This window comes from Phaethon aethereus (assembly GCF_964289735.1).
Source record: "Phaethon aethereus genome assembly, chromosome: 4".
In the NCBI taxonomy this organism is placed as follows: domain Eukaryota; kingdom Metazoa; phylum Chordata; class Aves; order Phaethontiformes; family Phaethontidae; genus Phaethon; species Phaethon aethereus.
The window spans coordinates 14,299,261-14,315,093 of record NC_138578.1 but is presented as its reverse complement, the minus strand read 5'-3'; the positions used below and the strand labels follow the sequence as shown (position 1 = coordinate 14,315,093).

Below are 15,833 nucleotides of genomic sequence, written 5' to 3'. Positions count from 1 at the left end.
CACTGAAAAGATTGAAACAGAGACAAAATGTTTTAATGCAGAGAAACAGTGTTTTAAAATTATTCTGTTCCAATGTGAGTTTCACTTGTAGAGCGTTAGGGAGGTCTTTACGGTAGTGGTGATGTCCAAGTGACCTAATGAACATATTTTCTAGCAAAATTCCAGCTGCAGTTTGTCGAAACTTAACTTGACCTTTCCTCTCCACTGGTCCGACAAGAAACTCTCAAAACGGATGTCTTGGTCTTGGCCTTTCTCATGTTCTGGTGAGCATTTCAGCAAGAGTCTCTGATAAAAGCAGTGGCTTGGAGGGGATTTTCTGATGCCAGAAGTTTTTCACTTGAAACTAGATTGTGATTGCAAGTTTCTTTGAAAGGAAATGCTAAATGGCCCTAGATTTATATAGCCTAGGACCAGTTTCTGTTATGTCTCTACTGGGTTTCCTACCAGCCAGACCCAGGCCTTCAAGAGCACTTGGCCAATGAGAAATTATCCTGGGTGCTAGGACTGAGGTGCCCTTTAGGCACCTTTAGTGGCCTTCAGGTGAGATTGAGTTCCCTCTGTAGTGTTAGCCTTGCTGGTTATTGTCCTGGTTGCCTCTCTCTGGGTTTTAATTGTCACATCTAGCATTTTGTAAGCAAAAAAAATGGAGCTCACTTTTTTGGTGATGTTACTTGTGTGAACCATGAGCAAGGAAAGGAGAAGGATCTAGTTAATTAAGCAGGGAGCATGCTTGCACTCTTGCTTTAGGCTGGTTAGACAAAACAGCTGGTTTCACATCTCAAGTCAAGAAGTCGGGTCAAGTAAAACTCTGCTGTGTTCTTTTTCATAAAGGCACATTTTGGGAGGAAAGGGGAGACAGGCAGGAAGGAGACAAGGGATCAGAGGGATACTCAGATTAAATTAATTTAAAATCTTTAACTCAAAAAGCTTGTTATTTTGGTTTTAGTCTTTGTAAAGGCTGATTTTTTTTTAATTCTTTACATAAGGCATTTTTTATAAATATATTTTCAGATAAGATTCAAATGTAGCAGGCCTAGCCAGGCAGATCAAAGATTTATTTTTTAATGGGAAAAAACAAAAATGTTGAGCTCTTGCAGCATTGTCAAAGAAATGTTCCAATTAAAATGAGATTGGCAGCCATTGATTTAAAATTTCTTAAATGAACATAACAAGAGAGAAACTGTTGACCTTTTTCTGTATGAATGCTTTTCTCAGTTGTTTTCTCGATTGTTTCTACTCATGTGTTTCTCCATGAATGTGCATTAATATACACAGCCTGGCTTGAAGGAATTTTATCTGGGCACTAGCCCTGCTGCAAGGAACAATAACATTTTGACATTTTTGTTCCAAATAGACAGTGTTTCTGTATACCTCCTAGTTGTATTTTACTCTTCATTTCATGTGCTTGTGATGACTTTTAAATGTACTTATTTTTCTTTCCTATAGAATGCTTTTGGTTACATCAAAAATATTGCTAAATGCTTTAAGCAAACTGAAAGCAACCTAAAGGAGATCCAAAGGGCATTTAAGAGGTTTTACTTTTCCAAAAAGAAAAGGTTTTGATATGGTCTCTGTTTGGGGTTTTATTTTTTTGATTTCTCAACTAATGAAAAAAGCCACATTTCTCATAAAAACTGTCATGCATGGACAGGTTAAATCAGGTTTTTTGCTTAAATTTGCAGGAAGTCCTGGCAAATGTTCCTGCTGGAAACTATGGGCTGTTTCTGGCTGCATAGAGCTACTTTACTCTTCCTGCTAATACTCAGTCACAGTTACACAGGATTCAGAGATTATACCAGCACTGACAATGTCATATCCCACCTGCCAATCCATAAATGTCAGCAGCAGTTTGAGTCATTTTGCACCCTATTCAAAATGCCAACCCACAGCCTGGCACAAGGCACGTTCTACTTACAACTGCCCTGGGGCACACATGAACCTTCCTGGTGCATAGACCATCCAAGTAGCGGTAAGGTCTCATTTTGGGAAATCTTAAGTACAAAAGTTTGTATTTTGATAGGGAGATGTCTGTTTGTGGCCATGGTCAAATTCGCTTCTCAATCAGAGAACTGGCCACAACTGTAGATAGAAAATCTTACTGGTAGCGAAACTATTGAGTAGGCTGCAGGGAAGATCAGAGCTGGAATAATTCATGTTCAAAAACTGCATAATTACACTGGAATGTAAAAGGTGTTGCAAGGTTTGATAGACTTGTGAGGTTTAAGAGAAAGGAGCGTTAGCAGCTGAACTCATCTGTCATTGTAGGATGTAAAAAAAAAAAAAATCTCTGTGGGTTGGTGTTGCATGAAGGATCCTTTTGAAAACCAGGTATTACAGCTTTTAACTGACATCCGGCTGCAGTTCTGCACTGGCAAAGAGATGAACGAAGTAGCTGGGGAGCTTGTACAGTGAATGATGCTAATTGCTAGCAAATCTGAAAAGGATTATGTTGTGCAGCCTCTACAATAGTGGAGAGTAGGCTCAACTACCCAGGACATCCCTTCCAGTGCAAGTCTCCTAAGGCTTCTTCTTTAAGTAAAGAGAAATACTCCACGTGTTGAAGAAGCTGAAGCTGTTTTGAAGGACGGTTTCTACACTATTTGCCCTTTTGCGCTGTTGTTTTAAAACAACATTGTCACTTAGACTCCAGAGAAGATGAAAAATCTGAAAACAGCGATGCATTTCAGGTTACTTATTTTGAAGGAGACATTTATGGTAGCTCCAGCAGTTGTTAGTGACTCATCTTTAGCATTTGCCAGTGCTCAGTGAAGGTCAGGGCTGTCCTTTCTGTGTGCATGTGAGGAAGGATCAGACACAAGTACCTACCAAGAGTCCATCTGAACACAGGGCACAAGAAATGAAGTGTACGCTGTTTTCAGTTAGGGTAACATTTCCTTATGTAAAGATTCTGCAAAACTGGATATTAAAGAAAGCTTCCTTGCAGAATTTTTTAATTATCCTAGGGGCCTCAAAAGAGAAGTGTATGAATGCTGTAAGAAGCCTGTAGGAAGGAGATTCAAATTAGTAGAATATGTTACTTTGAAAGCATCTAGAATTTATTTTTAAAAACTACTGCAATTCTAATGAAATTAAGGGGTGACTCTTTAGCTTGTCACATTAGTTTTCTTCATTGCTAATGCACATATAAACGGCTGAGGTTTTCTTCTGTATGGAAAACTGGATGTTCTTATTTTATTTAACTGATCTTTCTATTAATTCTTAAATGTTTGTGTAGACATAAAAAAAGCCTGGCTAACCAATTGAACCTTCCCCTCCATTATTCAGAAAAATGTCTGTTCACCTATGTGCCCGTCCTAGCATAGCAGAAATAGTAGAGCTATAGGGTATGGCTGTATTCATCTGTTCAGGTTCCTTGTTCCAATACATGCATCAGACCTGTCTGCAGAGTATTGTCCTGTTTATGGTGCCACACCATCAAGAACGACTACATCTTCCAGTGCCTGGTAGAGTTTGAGAGACTGAAAAGCGTGTGCTTTGCTTTTAAACAGGGGATTTCTTACAGAGTCACTGAGACACTGTACAATTGGGGCTCCATAATTCTGCTTTTTCTTTTTAACGAGATTTTTCTATAGCTGAATTGCTCTAAATCCATATTTATCTTTTGAACTACAGTAAGTAGATAAGCCATGGCCTGTGACAAAATACATAATTAAGTTGTCCAATTCAAATCAGGTTAGACAGTCCTGTGAAGTTCAAGAACATATTTTCTCTGGGTTGTTGTGCTGTTTCTGTCATGTATTCTCTGTTTTTATGGACTTGCGACAATTGATCTTTAACCTAAGCAGTGTACTTTGGTCAAATGTCTCTCAGTTTTTTGGGGGACATAGAATCATAGAATGTACTTGGCAGTCCTGTAGGAGCATGAGCATGTGACAAGAGACTAGAGGTGGTCAAATCCTGCAAGTCCACATGTGTCTGATGGGAGGCAAGACACTGATTTGTCTGCGAGGTGTCGGGGAAAAAGAAGTGTGACACACAGTGTTACGGTCTCTGCATATGTCTGTTGTTTCTGGGCAGCCTGTGGGTAGCGTGGAGGATGCTGAAGCTGTGTGGATGGATGACAGTAGTAATCTGCCCAGACTTGGCAGGCACGGTGGTCCCACAGCTGTGCCCTGCTTCAGGCGTTGGAGCTGTTGCTGCAACAGAGCCAGGCGCGTTCTTAGGCATGTTGTTTCCTTATAATGAACAAGAAAGAAGACTGTTTTCCCCTTCACGTAAAAGTTACGCTGTTAAAAGTCATATTTTGCTAGTGGCAGCTGTAAAAATGACATATCAGATAGGTGGGTTCCTCCACCACCACTGTGGGGTTTTCCTCTTTTGGCTTCATTACTGTGTGCATTTTTTTCACACCTAATGAGAAGGCATCCCTGGGTAAAAGTTTTATTATAGACATTTCTAATGGAATTAAATTTCAGCCAAACGTCACCATCACCAACGTGCATGGTGAGGAAGGGGTTCCTAGCGACTTGCACAAAATTCAAGAGCCCAGGAGGTGCTGGGCTAATGACTTGCCTCTTCATCCTGGAAATGTCCTGGAGATCTCAGGTGGAGCCCAGAGTTAGCAGCATTGGAAAGGAAGGCAGGGAGAGAAGATACACATGCACTTTATTCAATTAATTCCACCACTGTTGAGCTTTTCAGCCGCCTACTTGTGCGTTTGCTCATTAAATCCTCTAATACATGCACAGGCATTTTTGTGATGTCCTTGCACAAGAATGTTCATTGTAACTGCTCTTGAAATTCAGTATATGATTCCTCAGTACTGCGCTTTGCTAGTGACCTAGGTTTTTTGAGAGCCTATGCAGTAAAAGGTATTTAAAGAGACAGATTTGAAAATCATACACATGCTGCCATGACAGACAAACTCAGATCATGAGCTTCCAACCCCCTCATTCAAAAATTAACAGGAGTTGTCTTCAAAGCAAGCTGTTGTTTTCTGATACTGCTGTGTGCATACTTGTAATTGAGGAAGCAGTTCATAGTGATTAGGCAGAAATGTTTTTTTTCTTCTTGTCACTGCAGACTACATTTCACATCAAGTTCTCAGAATTAATTGCACCCATGCAGATTTTCACTGGCTAGTAGCCACCTTGTACGTGACCTGAAGTAGGGGTGAGAAACTTCCAACATCCGTGAAGAAAAGCTGCGGTAATCTGAGATCTCATAACACCAGCCTCGCCAGGCTTTGCTCTGCAGGTCCACTTTCATGTCCTAGTCCCATTGTGTGCTCTTGGTGAGTTGCTCTTCCAAGCACCAAATGTCCCTTCTGGCATTCCCCCAAGTGCCAGAGGTGGCATTCCCACTTCCCAGGAGGGCCACGGTCCTGGGTGCCTTTGCAGGGTAGGTAGAGATCATAGCAATGGGCTGCAATTTCACCCAGGCCATGCTATGTGCCAGCAGATCCTGCTGAGCCTCGGCCACCACGCAGCCGCAGGTGCTCTTGAACGGGCCCTTCGGTTGCCACAGTGGGAAGGAAGGTGCCTGTGGGTTGAGCATCCCTTTTCTCGCACCTCCTGGCCAGGGACAGGGTGCAAAGCAGCAGGACAAAGCAGAGCTGCTGTGCAGGTGGGGTCAGCAGGGATCTGCAGTCCTGAGGAGGAGTGATCTCGGGTGGCTTTGTGCAGCAGCTTCTTCCATGGAGTCCGCCCAGGAGAGGTCACAGCTCTGCAGCATGATCAGAGAAGAAGGTTTTGGAAACCACTAGTTTACACTGAGCCTTCTGGTTTAATACTGTATCATGCTTGGGGGTATTGTGATACCTCTCCGGTGTGACTGCTCTGAGCGATTTGTGTGGTGGTGGCCAGTACATCTCTAAATCACCCCATGAAAGGATGTTTCTTCCTCATGTTCCTTAAGAACAGAACTGAAGTTTCTCTTACCATTACACTCTTGCTCATTCAATCCAGCACATTATGTGTCTGAGTTAGGCTGTAATTTCCTAATTAGTGGTTGAGTCACCATCCCTGGAGGTATTTAAAAGACATGTAGATGTCTTGCTTAGGGACATGGTTTAGTGGTGGACTTGGCAGCGCTAGGTTGACAGTTGGACTTGATGATCTGAAAGGTCTTTTCCAACCTAAAAGATCGTATGACTCTATGTTTCCTTCTCCTTTCGGGCTTGCAGAAAGCAGAGCACACTGATGACACGGGTTTTTTAAATATAAATAAGAAAGCTCAGTCACAATAGCAGTCACCAGTATAGCCCATGGAAAATGAGATGGGCTTTAACACGACTAAATGGTGTGATTATACTTCTTGGCTGTAAAAGTCTCATTATTATGACAACCTGCCAATAGACCATATAGTATGTAACACATGCTAGTACATACAGAATTTAACTCTGCTTTTGTCACATACTTGCTATCCCTTCAGATTTTTAAATGGCTGGCAGCATGATTAAAGGCATTTGCTCACTGCTCAAAGCATCTATGTCTCTCCACAATCCTCGCCTTGGCTACTGAAAGCATCCTAGCAATATCCCTTACACACCATTAACATGACGAACCATGATTATTTTTAACATTATCACTTAATGCTCTTTGTTTTGCAGTAACACCAAGAAGCCCTGGTCATTTACCAGCTGCTAAGAAATACAAGTAAAAAAGTAGTCCCCATGCCACACCTGACATTTTAGACGTATAACATCATGGTACCGCAGGGACAGCTTGCAGATGTTGAATGCAAGGGGGGAGTCCCTTCCCTTCCTTTCTCTCTCTCTGTACCCTTGTTTCCTGAAGTTGGCTGAAGTACTCACCTTGTGACTGAGCCAGCCTGTTCAGCTGCTAGCCTAGCAAAAAATGTTTCCAAGGTAGTTTACAGACTTTTTTTAAAATTAAGTCAGCTCCCTGGGCAATTACAGGAATAGCAGAGCTGGCTCAGGATAGGTGGCAGGGGGGTGAGCTAGGGCAGGGGAGTTGGACTTCCATTGCTTGGCTCTGTCATGCTGCTGGTGCATGGAACTGTACTTCAGCTAAGTCAGAAACTTGGTCTGCATACAGAGAAATTAAAAGGAAGAATAATAGAAATGATCCCAGAATAATACCTGCACATCAAGCGTTGGTAGCAGTTCTTGGGAATGCACAATAATGGTGACTTTAGTTCAGTCTGGGCCTAAGAGACTTTTTTGTGAGTGAATTTGGTGAAGAGTTGAATTAGACTTTTTCACAAAATGAGAAACTTAATTTAATGTTTCTTAGGAAACATAAAGAAATGTAGGAAGTGGCAGGATGTTACCAAAAGTAACATTCTTTCAGAATTAAAGACTTTTTTACTATTTAATACATTACCAAAGGTAGCTAAGGTACTTGAGAATCAAAGCTGTCATGTAGTTACAGCCCTGTGCTTCAGTATTTTTGAATCTTTTTCTATGGGAGGATCATGGGATCTCATGTTCTGATTTTCCATCAAATACATGAATAATTATGCATGTTCTAAATAATAATAGTAATTTCTAACAACCCACATATCGAATGAAATGCATTCAGATTTATTTCTGAAACTTACTGTAGGCATAAAAAGAACATGCTGTCCTGACCAGAGGTGCATCTGGCATCTGGTGCAGTATTGGGCACTGAGGATGGCCAGTGGTGAACGGTAAGGAGGGTGTGCAGTGGCATCCCACTGTCACTTTCCCCTTCCAGACAGTGGGAAGGCTTGGAGGGGGAAAGAAAAAGGAGCTTTGCAAAGGTTTGAGAGGCTGGATGCCCTGTTGTGAAGGAAGTAGGATGGTTCTTGTCTGGCAATAAAACAAGGGAGAATTTGGGACTGAAGAGTGGGGTCAATCAAAGATGGAAGAAAATACTTAGTAGTGAATGAGACCAGATGTGCAGATAAACTGTGAAGGACCTTGACTAATATGAAAGATTAGCTCATATGACAGCATAGAGGTCAGTGCAGGAGACCTTGGTGTGATGATTCCATTGACTGTTCAGGTAATCCTTCTGATCATATTTTGACTGAGTTTCCAATAGGAAAGAGGAAAGACTCATCATGGGAAGAGAAAATTATATTGCAGTATCTAGGCCACAGAAGGAGTTTCCCTGCTGGTCCCAGGGCAAGAACATGATGAGCATGACCCATAAGAGTAAGGAGAAACAGGAAATTATACTGAAAGCAAAAACGGTAGGTTTTTGGCAGAAGCACGTTCATTCTATCACAGAGAGGGTTGGCAGCTCCCTGCTAAGACAGCTGATCAAGGGTTCCTAAAACATCAGCCAGCCTCTCATAGACAGAATACAGATCTCCAAAGTGTTGATTCCTAAAATAATGTTAATACATGCTGTGAGTTTCAAAGGCCTTGTCTTCTGATTCATGGACAAAATCCCAAGGAGCTAGTATATGCTCATTAAAGATAGATCTAGATATATACATATAAAATGAAAAAAATGCTTTGCTTTTTCAGACAATCAGGTCCAACTGTCTCCATGCAATAACATCTGGTATGTGTTCTTCTCCTTTTGCTCAGCTTTCTGCAAATGTGTTTGCTATCAGCTCCATGTGTTTTATGTCATATGTCCGTATTTGGACAGAATTTTTATTTCCTTTTTTTGGGTAGAGCATTTGGGTGCTGATACTTTCTATGCTGTTCATGAAAATGAGTTTATTGGTCTTGCCAAAACACAAGCTGTCTTCTCAGGTAACTGGTATTAAGGTTTATTGCACAAGTACAAAATGTTCCAAATTTAGGCTTCAGAAAATTGGTTGTATTACTAATAATTTCCCCTTTGTTTTTTGATGCCAGTCTTGAGACACTGGGATATGATTTCCAGAAGCGCTGAGTACTTAGTAGAAGATGTACTTCGGGCATACAATGTGCAGGTTAATACTGTAACTGAAAAATCAGGTTTACAGTGTCTTAACTGGGCACCCAGAATCAGTGAATGCCTTGAAGCTCGTAGCTCATGTCTAAAACGATGATGATGATGATGATGTTACCCCTTCGTACTGCAAGATGTTTGAAGATGAGGAACTATGTCTTTGGCTGTTTACCATTAAGAGATGCCGTATGTTCTCCTTAAATATATATCCTAAAGAAAGATTAAGGGAAGAAAGTTTGTTGCCTTTTCACTCAAGAAAAAGGAAAAAACAAGTTTGCTTTGGGAGAGACTATAGTGTTCTATGTCATATCCAGGCCCATTTATCAAGTCTCTCAACCACTTAGGAGTTTGATCCAGTTAAACAAATTTTTGAAATGTTGTCTTGAATGAATCTTGCCAGGTCATGGCATTTGTTTCTTTCTGGTGTGCTGATGTTTGGGTATTCTTTGCAATGTGTTTCAGACATCATCTGCTTTATCCTCTGGATGAAGCCCTGTTGCTGTTAGTACATTCAAAGAGCTCTGGCTTGTTATTTATGGAAAAGGCTCTAACCTTTTCTTTCACAAGCAGTTACCATGCTCAAGTACTTTTTCCCCTTGCTGCTCAGATAAGTCTCTCTCTGATGCTAGGGAACAGCAATAAAATATTTTCCCAGTTCTTTATTTTCAATTGTAGCCAGCCAGACTTCTCCATCCATTTTATTAGCCTCTGTGTACAAAACGACTGCGTTAGTAACAGGTTTTTATAACCCTTTCTCCTCAAACATATTCCCACTGCTTCTTTTGCATTAGAGATTTTATGGGCATTTTTTTCCGTGTGTTTTATTTCAGTTGTTTTGCTAGTGCAGTTATGGCCTGCTCTAAAACATTATGATTATCAAGACGATATGGAAGGAATTTGAGACTTACTTATAAAATGATCCAATAAGTATTGGATGATTAATTTGAGAATAATTTTAGGAATCGATAGTGTTTTTAAAGAAGAGGATCTTAGCAAGAAAATAAATTTGATTGGTACTGTTGTGGAAGGAGTTGCCATTTGAGGTACTAACTGCATAGGACCGTGCTCGTCCTCTTAGACTGTAAGCAGCAAAGTGATGCTGTGGCAAGGCTGCAATGGGAGGCAGCAATAAACTTTGTAATGGTAAAGTGCATTCTTGGGCAGACAAAGAAAAACAGAGGACTCTATAAATGTCTTTCTCTCCCTGTCATAAATCAAACGATGCATAGTGTTCTGGTTGTTCTGATACTGGAAACAAAATCTGAATAACAGTGCTTGTGTTGGCAGTTCACTGTGGCTTCATGCTGAACAGAATCTGTTTTGATAAAGGTCCCGTATCAATGCCTCTAATGAGCCTCAGGAGATGGTCATCTTAGGAGATGGTCACATTTCTGGTTTCTTCCGGAGCAAAATGCTTCTAGACTCATCTGACTGGGGGTAATGTTTGTTTAGTAGAAGTGAGCCCCGGACTGGAATAAGGTTCATGCTAACACATAAATTTTAGATACTTGTCTAGATCTGAGAGCATACCTGTCACCAGGGATTTCATGTTTTGGCTTAGTTCTATCTTCAGAAAATGAAGAGTTCTGAAATAAGGTATATTTCACAGTAGCGAGAATGTGAAATGAATAGTGAAATCAAGTCCAAGTTTTGTCAAAATGAGGTTTTAGACAGAGTCCCATTGTCTGCTGTACAATTTCTGCCAGCTAAGGATGGGATAATAACTGATAAATTTTTCACCGCATTTCATTTGGTGAAGAAATCAATAATTATTCATTTCTTCTCAAAGCTGGGCATCTACTGTCAAGAACAGAAGATCTGCACAAAACAAGACTTGTTTCTTGTGCTAAATGCTCAACTTCATAGCTAGGCAAATTGGTGACACCTAAGTCAGTAGCATGGTAGCAGCTTTTTCTTACCCTCTGATTCCTGTGACTGTCATAAGGTGAAGAAAACCACTAGCAGCTGCCCAGCTCTGTTCAACAGTTTGTGTGTGGAGCAGGACTAAGCATGCTGATTTAGTTCCTGGGTAGCTGATAATAAATGAGGGAAGGGAGATTGACTCCCAACTGAATAGTCTATTGCTGTGGCCCATGTTTTTAATCCACAAGAATGCGAGATTTGTGGCTTTAGTTACACTTTCAGTAGATGAGTTACACACTTGGTGGCAGCTCTCATTTGACAATGTAATAATCGATACTTCTCTGCTTACTCACAAATGGGTGTAATAGAGAGCTACCTGAAAGTCTAGAGAATGAAAAAAAATCTGTCATTGTAGACAAGCCTCATATGTACTCAAAGCTGAGGATGCTTTTGCTGTATGACATGTTAGTGTATTCTTATTTTCCTACTGATTTCCTGGAAGCAAATTGCTTGTGGACCTTTTAGCCCAGTCATGGGGTTCTGCAGCTTTTCCAGCTCCATGAGCTTGGCGGAAATCTCAGCCCCTGGAGCAAGCAGGAGCGATTTTAGGAGCGCCCCATGGCACTGCCATGTCCTAGGGACATCAGAGCACATTGTCAGATGTGGCCTCCTTGGGAGGAGCACGGTGGTGAGCAGGAGTGAAGCCTCCATGGGTGCAAAACCCACAGCAGCTCGTTCTTCATCCTTGAGTGGGTCATTACAAGTATATCTCAATTTGTGCCCATGCTTGTGTGCCTCGTACAGATGGCAGATGGTTGTTTTTGCAAATGCACTTTTCACTCACTGTTGAATGCTTTGGTCCCTCCCAGGACTTACAAACAGTATCAAATTCTTAGAAACTCATCCTCTGACCTTTTTCTTTTGGAATATTTATTAGTGTACAACAGCTACAGACTTACTCAAAGTGTCAGGAGTAGCAGCAGCAGTAGATAACTATTACTAGTGTGCAGCCTTACTGTTTTTAAAGCACTAGAGTAATTAGCTGTTTTCATCCTTGTTTGATTGCAATTATACTCAAACATAAACATCACTTAATGAACTTTGCAGTAAGTAAGGGCTGTACCACTATTATGTAGGGCAGATCCATATCTATGTGGTGATAATCTTCCTGCATTAGCATTAGTAACTTTAAAGTAATACTGGCTAGAGAAGTTTTATTGTACCTCTCAAATGAATGTGTGTCAGGGAATATGAGTGGAAAAAGTCTGTCTGGAAGTAGGCAGTGTGCTGTGGTGTATTGCGTTTCGCTGACATGAGAGGAATGTGGCAGTGAGGTCTACAGTTGCCTGCTGTAGGCACTAGCACTCAGGCTGAAAAGCAGCCTGGGATGTGCCTTTTGCTTAATGAAGCAAAAGGCTGTATGCCTGTGGCATGAAACGCTATAAAACACTGTGAAGTATAATAGCGTATGTTGTTAGACAGGACTGCCAATCTCAAACATCTAAAATCACAAGTCAGATATTCCAACATAAAATCTGTCTAGAAATTTTTTAAACTCTTTATGAATCTTAAGAAGTAAAAAGGAAATACATGTTTAAGTGGAAGCTGAAATCTTCACTGAAAGTTGAGATCCTCACCTGATGCCGGGGCTTTAAGAAATACACCAAATTTCAAAAAAAATGCAAAAATGTCATAAAAGTTCTTAACAGCAAATCAGGCATCTTCTGTAGAAGCTGTGTGATTGTATAAGCTTTGTCATTGTAAATGGGATCTAAAAACCAGGGATGCAAAATGCAGGCTAAGCTCCTGGCACTTGCAGTTTAGTTGAAGTTTGCTTACCTTTAACAAATGTCACTAACTGTGCTGGCTCACATCATTGAGCAGCCGGCCAGAAAAAAAAAAAACCCCACACCAACCAACCACCACCACCGCAGTCTAGAAAGCCTGTGCCGTGTGGGGGAGCCATGGTGAGGCAGTTTGTAGACCTTGCAGCCAGGGTTGCCTACAGCTGATCCGGATCTGGTGTAACTTCTGCAGCCTCCTGCAGTTTCATCCTGTGCATGTTGGGGTCAGTGGTAGGACTCCTGTGTACAAGAGGAAGCACGTAATGCTGAGGGATGCGTTAGTTTCCTTGTGTTGTCTTGTGCATCTTCCAGAGAAATGTGGGTGCTGACCCCTTCAATGAAAGGGAAGGTGTAAGGGATGGTGATGTCCGAGTTTTTCTCCCCACTCTGCTGAGGCAGCAGGCTGTAGCTTTAGGATTTTGGACCACTGTACTGTTAGCAAGCAAGGAAGTTGGAGCACTCATGTTTCCAGGCTCTTTCGCAGCCCCGGAAAAGCAATGCCAGGGCATAGGCATGGGCATTTTTAGGATCCTTTGTTCCTTGGTCCTACTGACCTGCACTTCAGTCCCAAAGAATACAAACTACAAAGCCCACACTTTGGAAAGACCAAGATCCAAGAATTTGAGTAATTGTATAGGATTTTTAATGTAAAACTCTATAGTTTGCTGGTTTGGAAAGCAGGTGCTCCTGTACATAGGTTAGACGGTTTGTAGGCAAGCTGTAAATCTGCTTCTGTTTTATCTGTCTGTCTTGAACTCAGTTGAGAACTTTTTCTGCTGCGCAACCCTAGAAGAAACAACAATTCTTGAAATAACATTTCAGCACCATAAACACTTCTCATTTGACACGCTGACACTTGGTCTTGGCAGCTCAGCCTGCCTCTTCAGCATGCATGTAGCTGTCACCATTCAGCCGGTCCTTTCCTGCACAGCTAGTTCAGATGAAAATCACCTTTCCCTCAAGAGTGCTCCCAGTAGCTGTTTAACATGGCTAAGCCTCAGGAACTCTGTCATGCAAATACAAACATTTAAAGCATCATTTTCATTGTCTTTAAGAATGCTATTAGTTATAGAGGAATGATAAATAACCCAGTGGTCTTGAAACCACATAGTTCTGGCTCAGGGAGCTGTTACCACCACGGATGATACTTAAGGTCTTGGAGGTGTATGTGATGCACTTTTGTACTCTTGGATCGAGCAGTTCACCTAATGGTTCAATGTAATTGAAGCCCACTGAAGTCTGCGCTTCGTAAGTACTTCCGCCACCTCCAGTGGAAACATCTATAGTCAGAAGCAATGCCTTGAAATGTTTTACTACTGTCATACTGATAGGAAAAAAATACACAGATATAAAGAGGTTGTGTGCATTAATTATTTATCTTGCAATCAAGAAAGTATAAAAATAATCCAGACCGAAAATCGGGAAGGGTTGTAAAGGAAAGCACTGGCTCTTTCAGTTTGAATAATGCAGACCCCGCTCAAGCTTTCTTCATAGAATATGAGGCCTAATCCCAGCACAAGTAAATACATGTTTTTTCTCTAAAACAGATTTAAAAATCATGCATCTCTTGAGAGGAGACTAATTGTGCTCACTTAGCTTCAAGTGAATAATTAAACTGTGAGGAGTAGTTATTTCCCTGGTTCCTCTGTAATGTTTCTTACTTATTAATTCTTAGATATTCAACTTTTAGACATTTTAACATCAATCAAGCTCTGCTTCTATTGTCTGAAAAATAAAATATGTAAAGGAAAAACTGCCACAGATTTAAATGTATTGTATTGTTACAGTGTAAATACCAGCATTGTAACTAAACCTCTTCAAAATACGAACAATCAACTTTTTCTCTCAGGGACTCAGACACCTATTGGATTTTTGTCTCTTTGGAAATCTCCCCAGAGATCCAGTGTGCTTTGCTTCTTCTGATTGTTCTTGAAAGGAGATTAGCTTTTAGTCCTTTAAAATCTATTGGCTTTTATCTGCTACTAAATATACACATAGTAAGTACTGTGGGATACAAACAAAAACAAGTTACTTCTCCTACGCTTGTAGTTCTGATGGGATTTGCAGTTTGGCAAAAGTCAATAATAGGACTTTTACTGTAATTGGGATCATGCTGGATTAAGGTAGACACCTTTGGCGTGGATCAAGAACCTGCAAGGTATCTTCAAATCAGAGGAAAGGGTGACTCGGAGGGAGACTGGAAAAGGATGAGAGAAGGCACCTGAGAGGGCGGGCAGCCTTGTCCTGAGTCCTGGGGCAGAACTAACAACATGCGTGTTGCTCCCTCCAGACATTAGCCTAGCACCCTCTTAAAAGTCTCCGCTAACAGAGATTCTGTCACCTAATGAGGGTTTGGGCAGATTTTATTCCTGTTAGAAATGTTTTCCTGACGGCCAACCCACTCCACCAGGTGCCTGTGACTTTGTCCTTAACTTGCTGCCTTTGTGGGGAGAGTAGGATCATGCCAAGTTGAGGAGTTGAAAAGAGACTGGGAGGGAAGCACTCAGGCAGTGGGAGGAAGGTCATGGAGATGAAGGGCCTGGATGGAGAGCCCTGGGAGGATTAGGAGGAAAAGAAAGTGGTACCCATCCAGGCTTCTTGTCATTGTGTTTCTCACTACTGATGGCTTGAACTTTGTCATATTTTTGAAATGCTTTGGACAGATACTGAATAAGAGCAAAGTTTGGAATCTAAGCACAACCTCAGTGGTGGAGAAACCTCTGGGTCCCATGTGCAGAACTAAAAAATAGTAATACGTTGACAGAAAGACGTGACCATAATGCCCTTTTCCTGTCTCTTTTACCCTCACAGATGAACAGGAGCCAGCAGTCAGCAGCGATTCAGATATTTCATTGATTATGGCAATGGAGGTTGGACTGTCCGATGTGGAGCTTTCCACTGATCAAGACTGCGAAGAGGTGAAGTCTTGAAAAACAAACAGAGATCCAACACTAAACTACAGGGGAGGGTCACAGGGAGGGACCGAGTCAGCTTTCTAGGATTTGGACCAGTCATGCACATGCCTCCAGAGCACTGTCACTCCTGCACACTCCATTCTGAGATGGTCATGAAAAGCAATAGCAACAGTTGTGTCTGGATGCAGTTTCATCATCTACATACGTTCATTTTGCTCACATGGGAGATGAATGCTTCCAGTTTACCCATGTGCTTGAAAGCAGTCATGTAACTCTTCAGTGGCTCATAAATACACAACTGAAATGACAGCTTGAGTGTTTTCTACACTTGTTTGATTGGGTTTTTTGTTTCTTTTTTTGGAAAAGACATTTGG

General features: G+C 41.4%; 1 protein-coding gene across 1 annotated transcript in view; it reads left to right on the top strand.

Annotated features, from left to right (window-relative positions):
- RNF150 (ring finger protein 150) overlaps positions 1-15,474 on the top strand; it is a gene marked incomplete at both ends in the record, with an annotated part of 116,445 nt that extends 100,971 nt beyond the window's left edge. Inside the window, one exon of the mRNA XM_081998994.1 lies at positions 15,356-15,474. Within this exon, the coding sequence (XP_081855120.1) occupies positions 15,356-15,474 (119 nt within the window). The remainder of the gene's footprint in view (positions 1-15,355) is intronic.
- Positions 15,475-15,833: the final 359 nt, after the last annotated feature.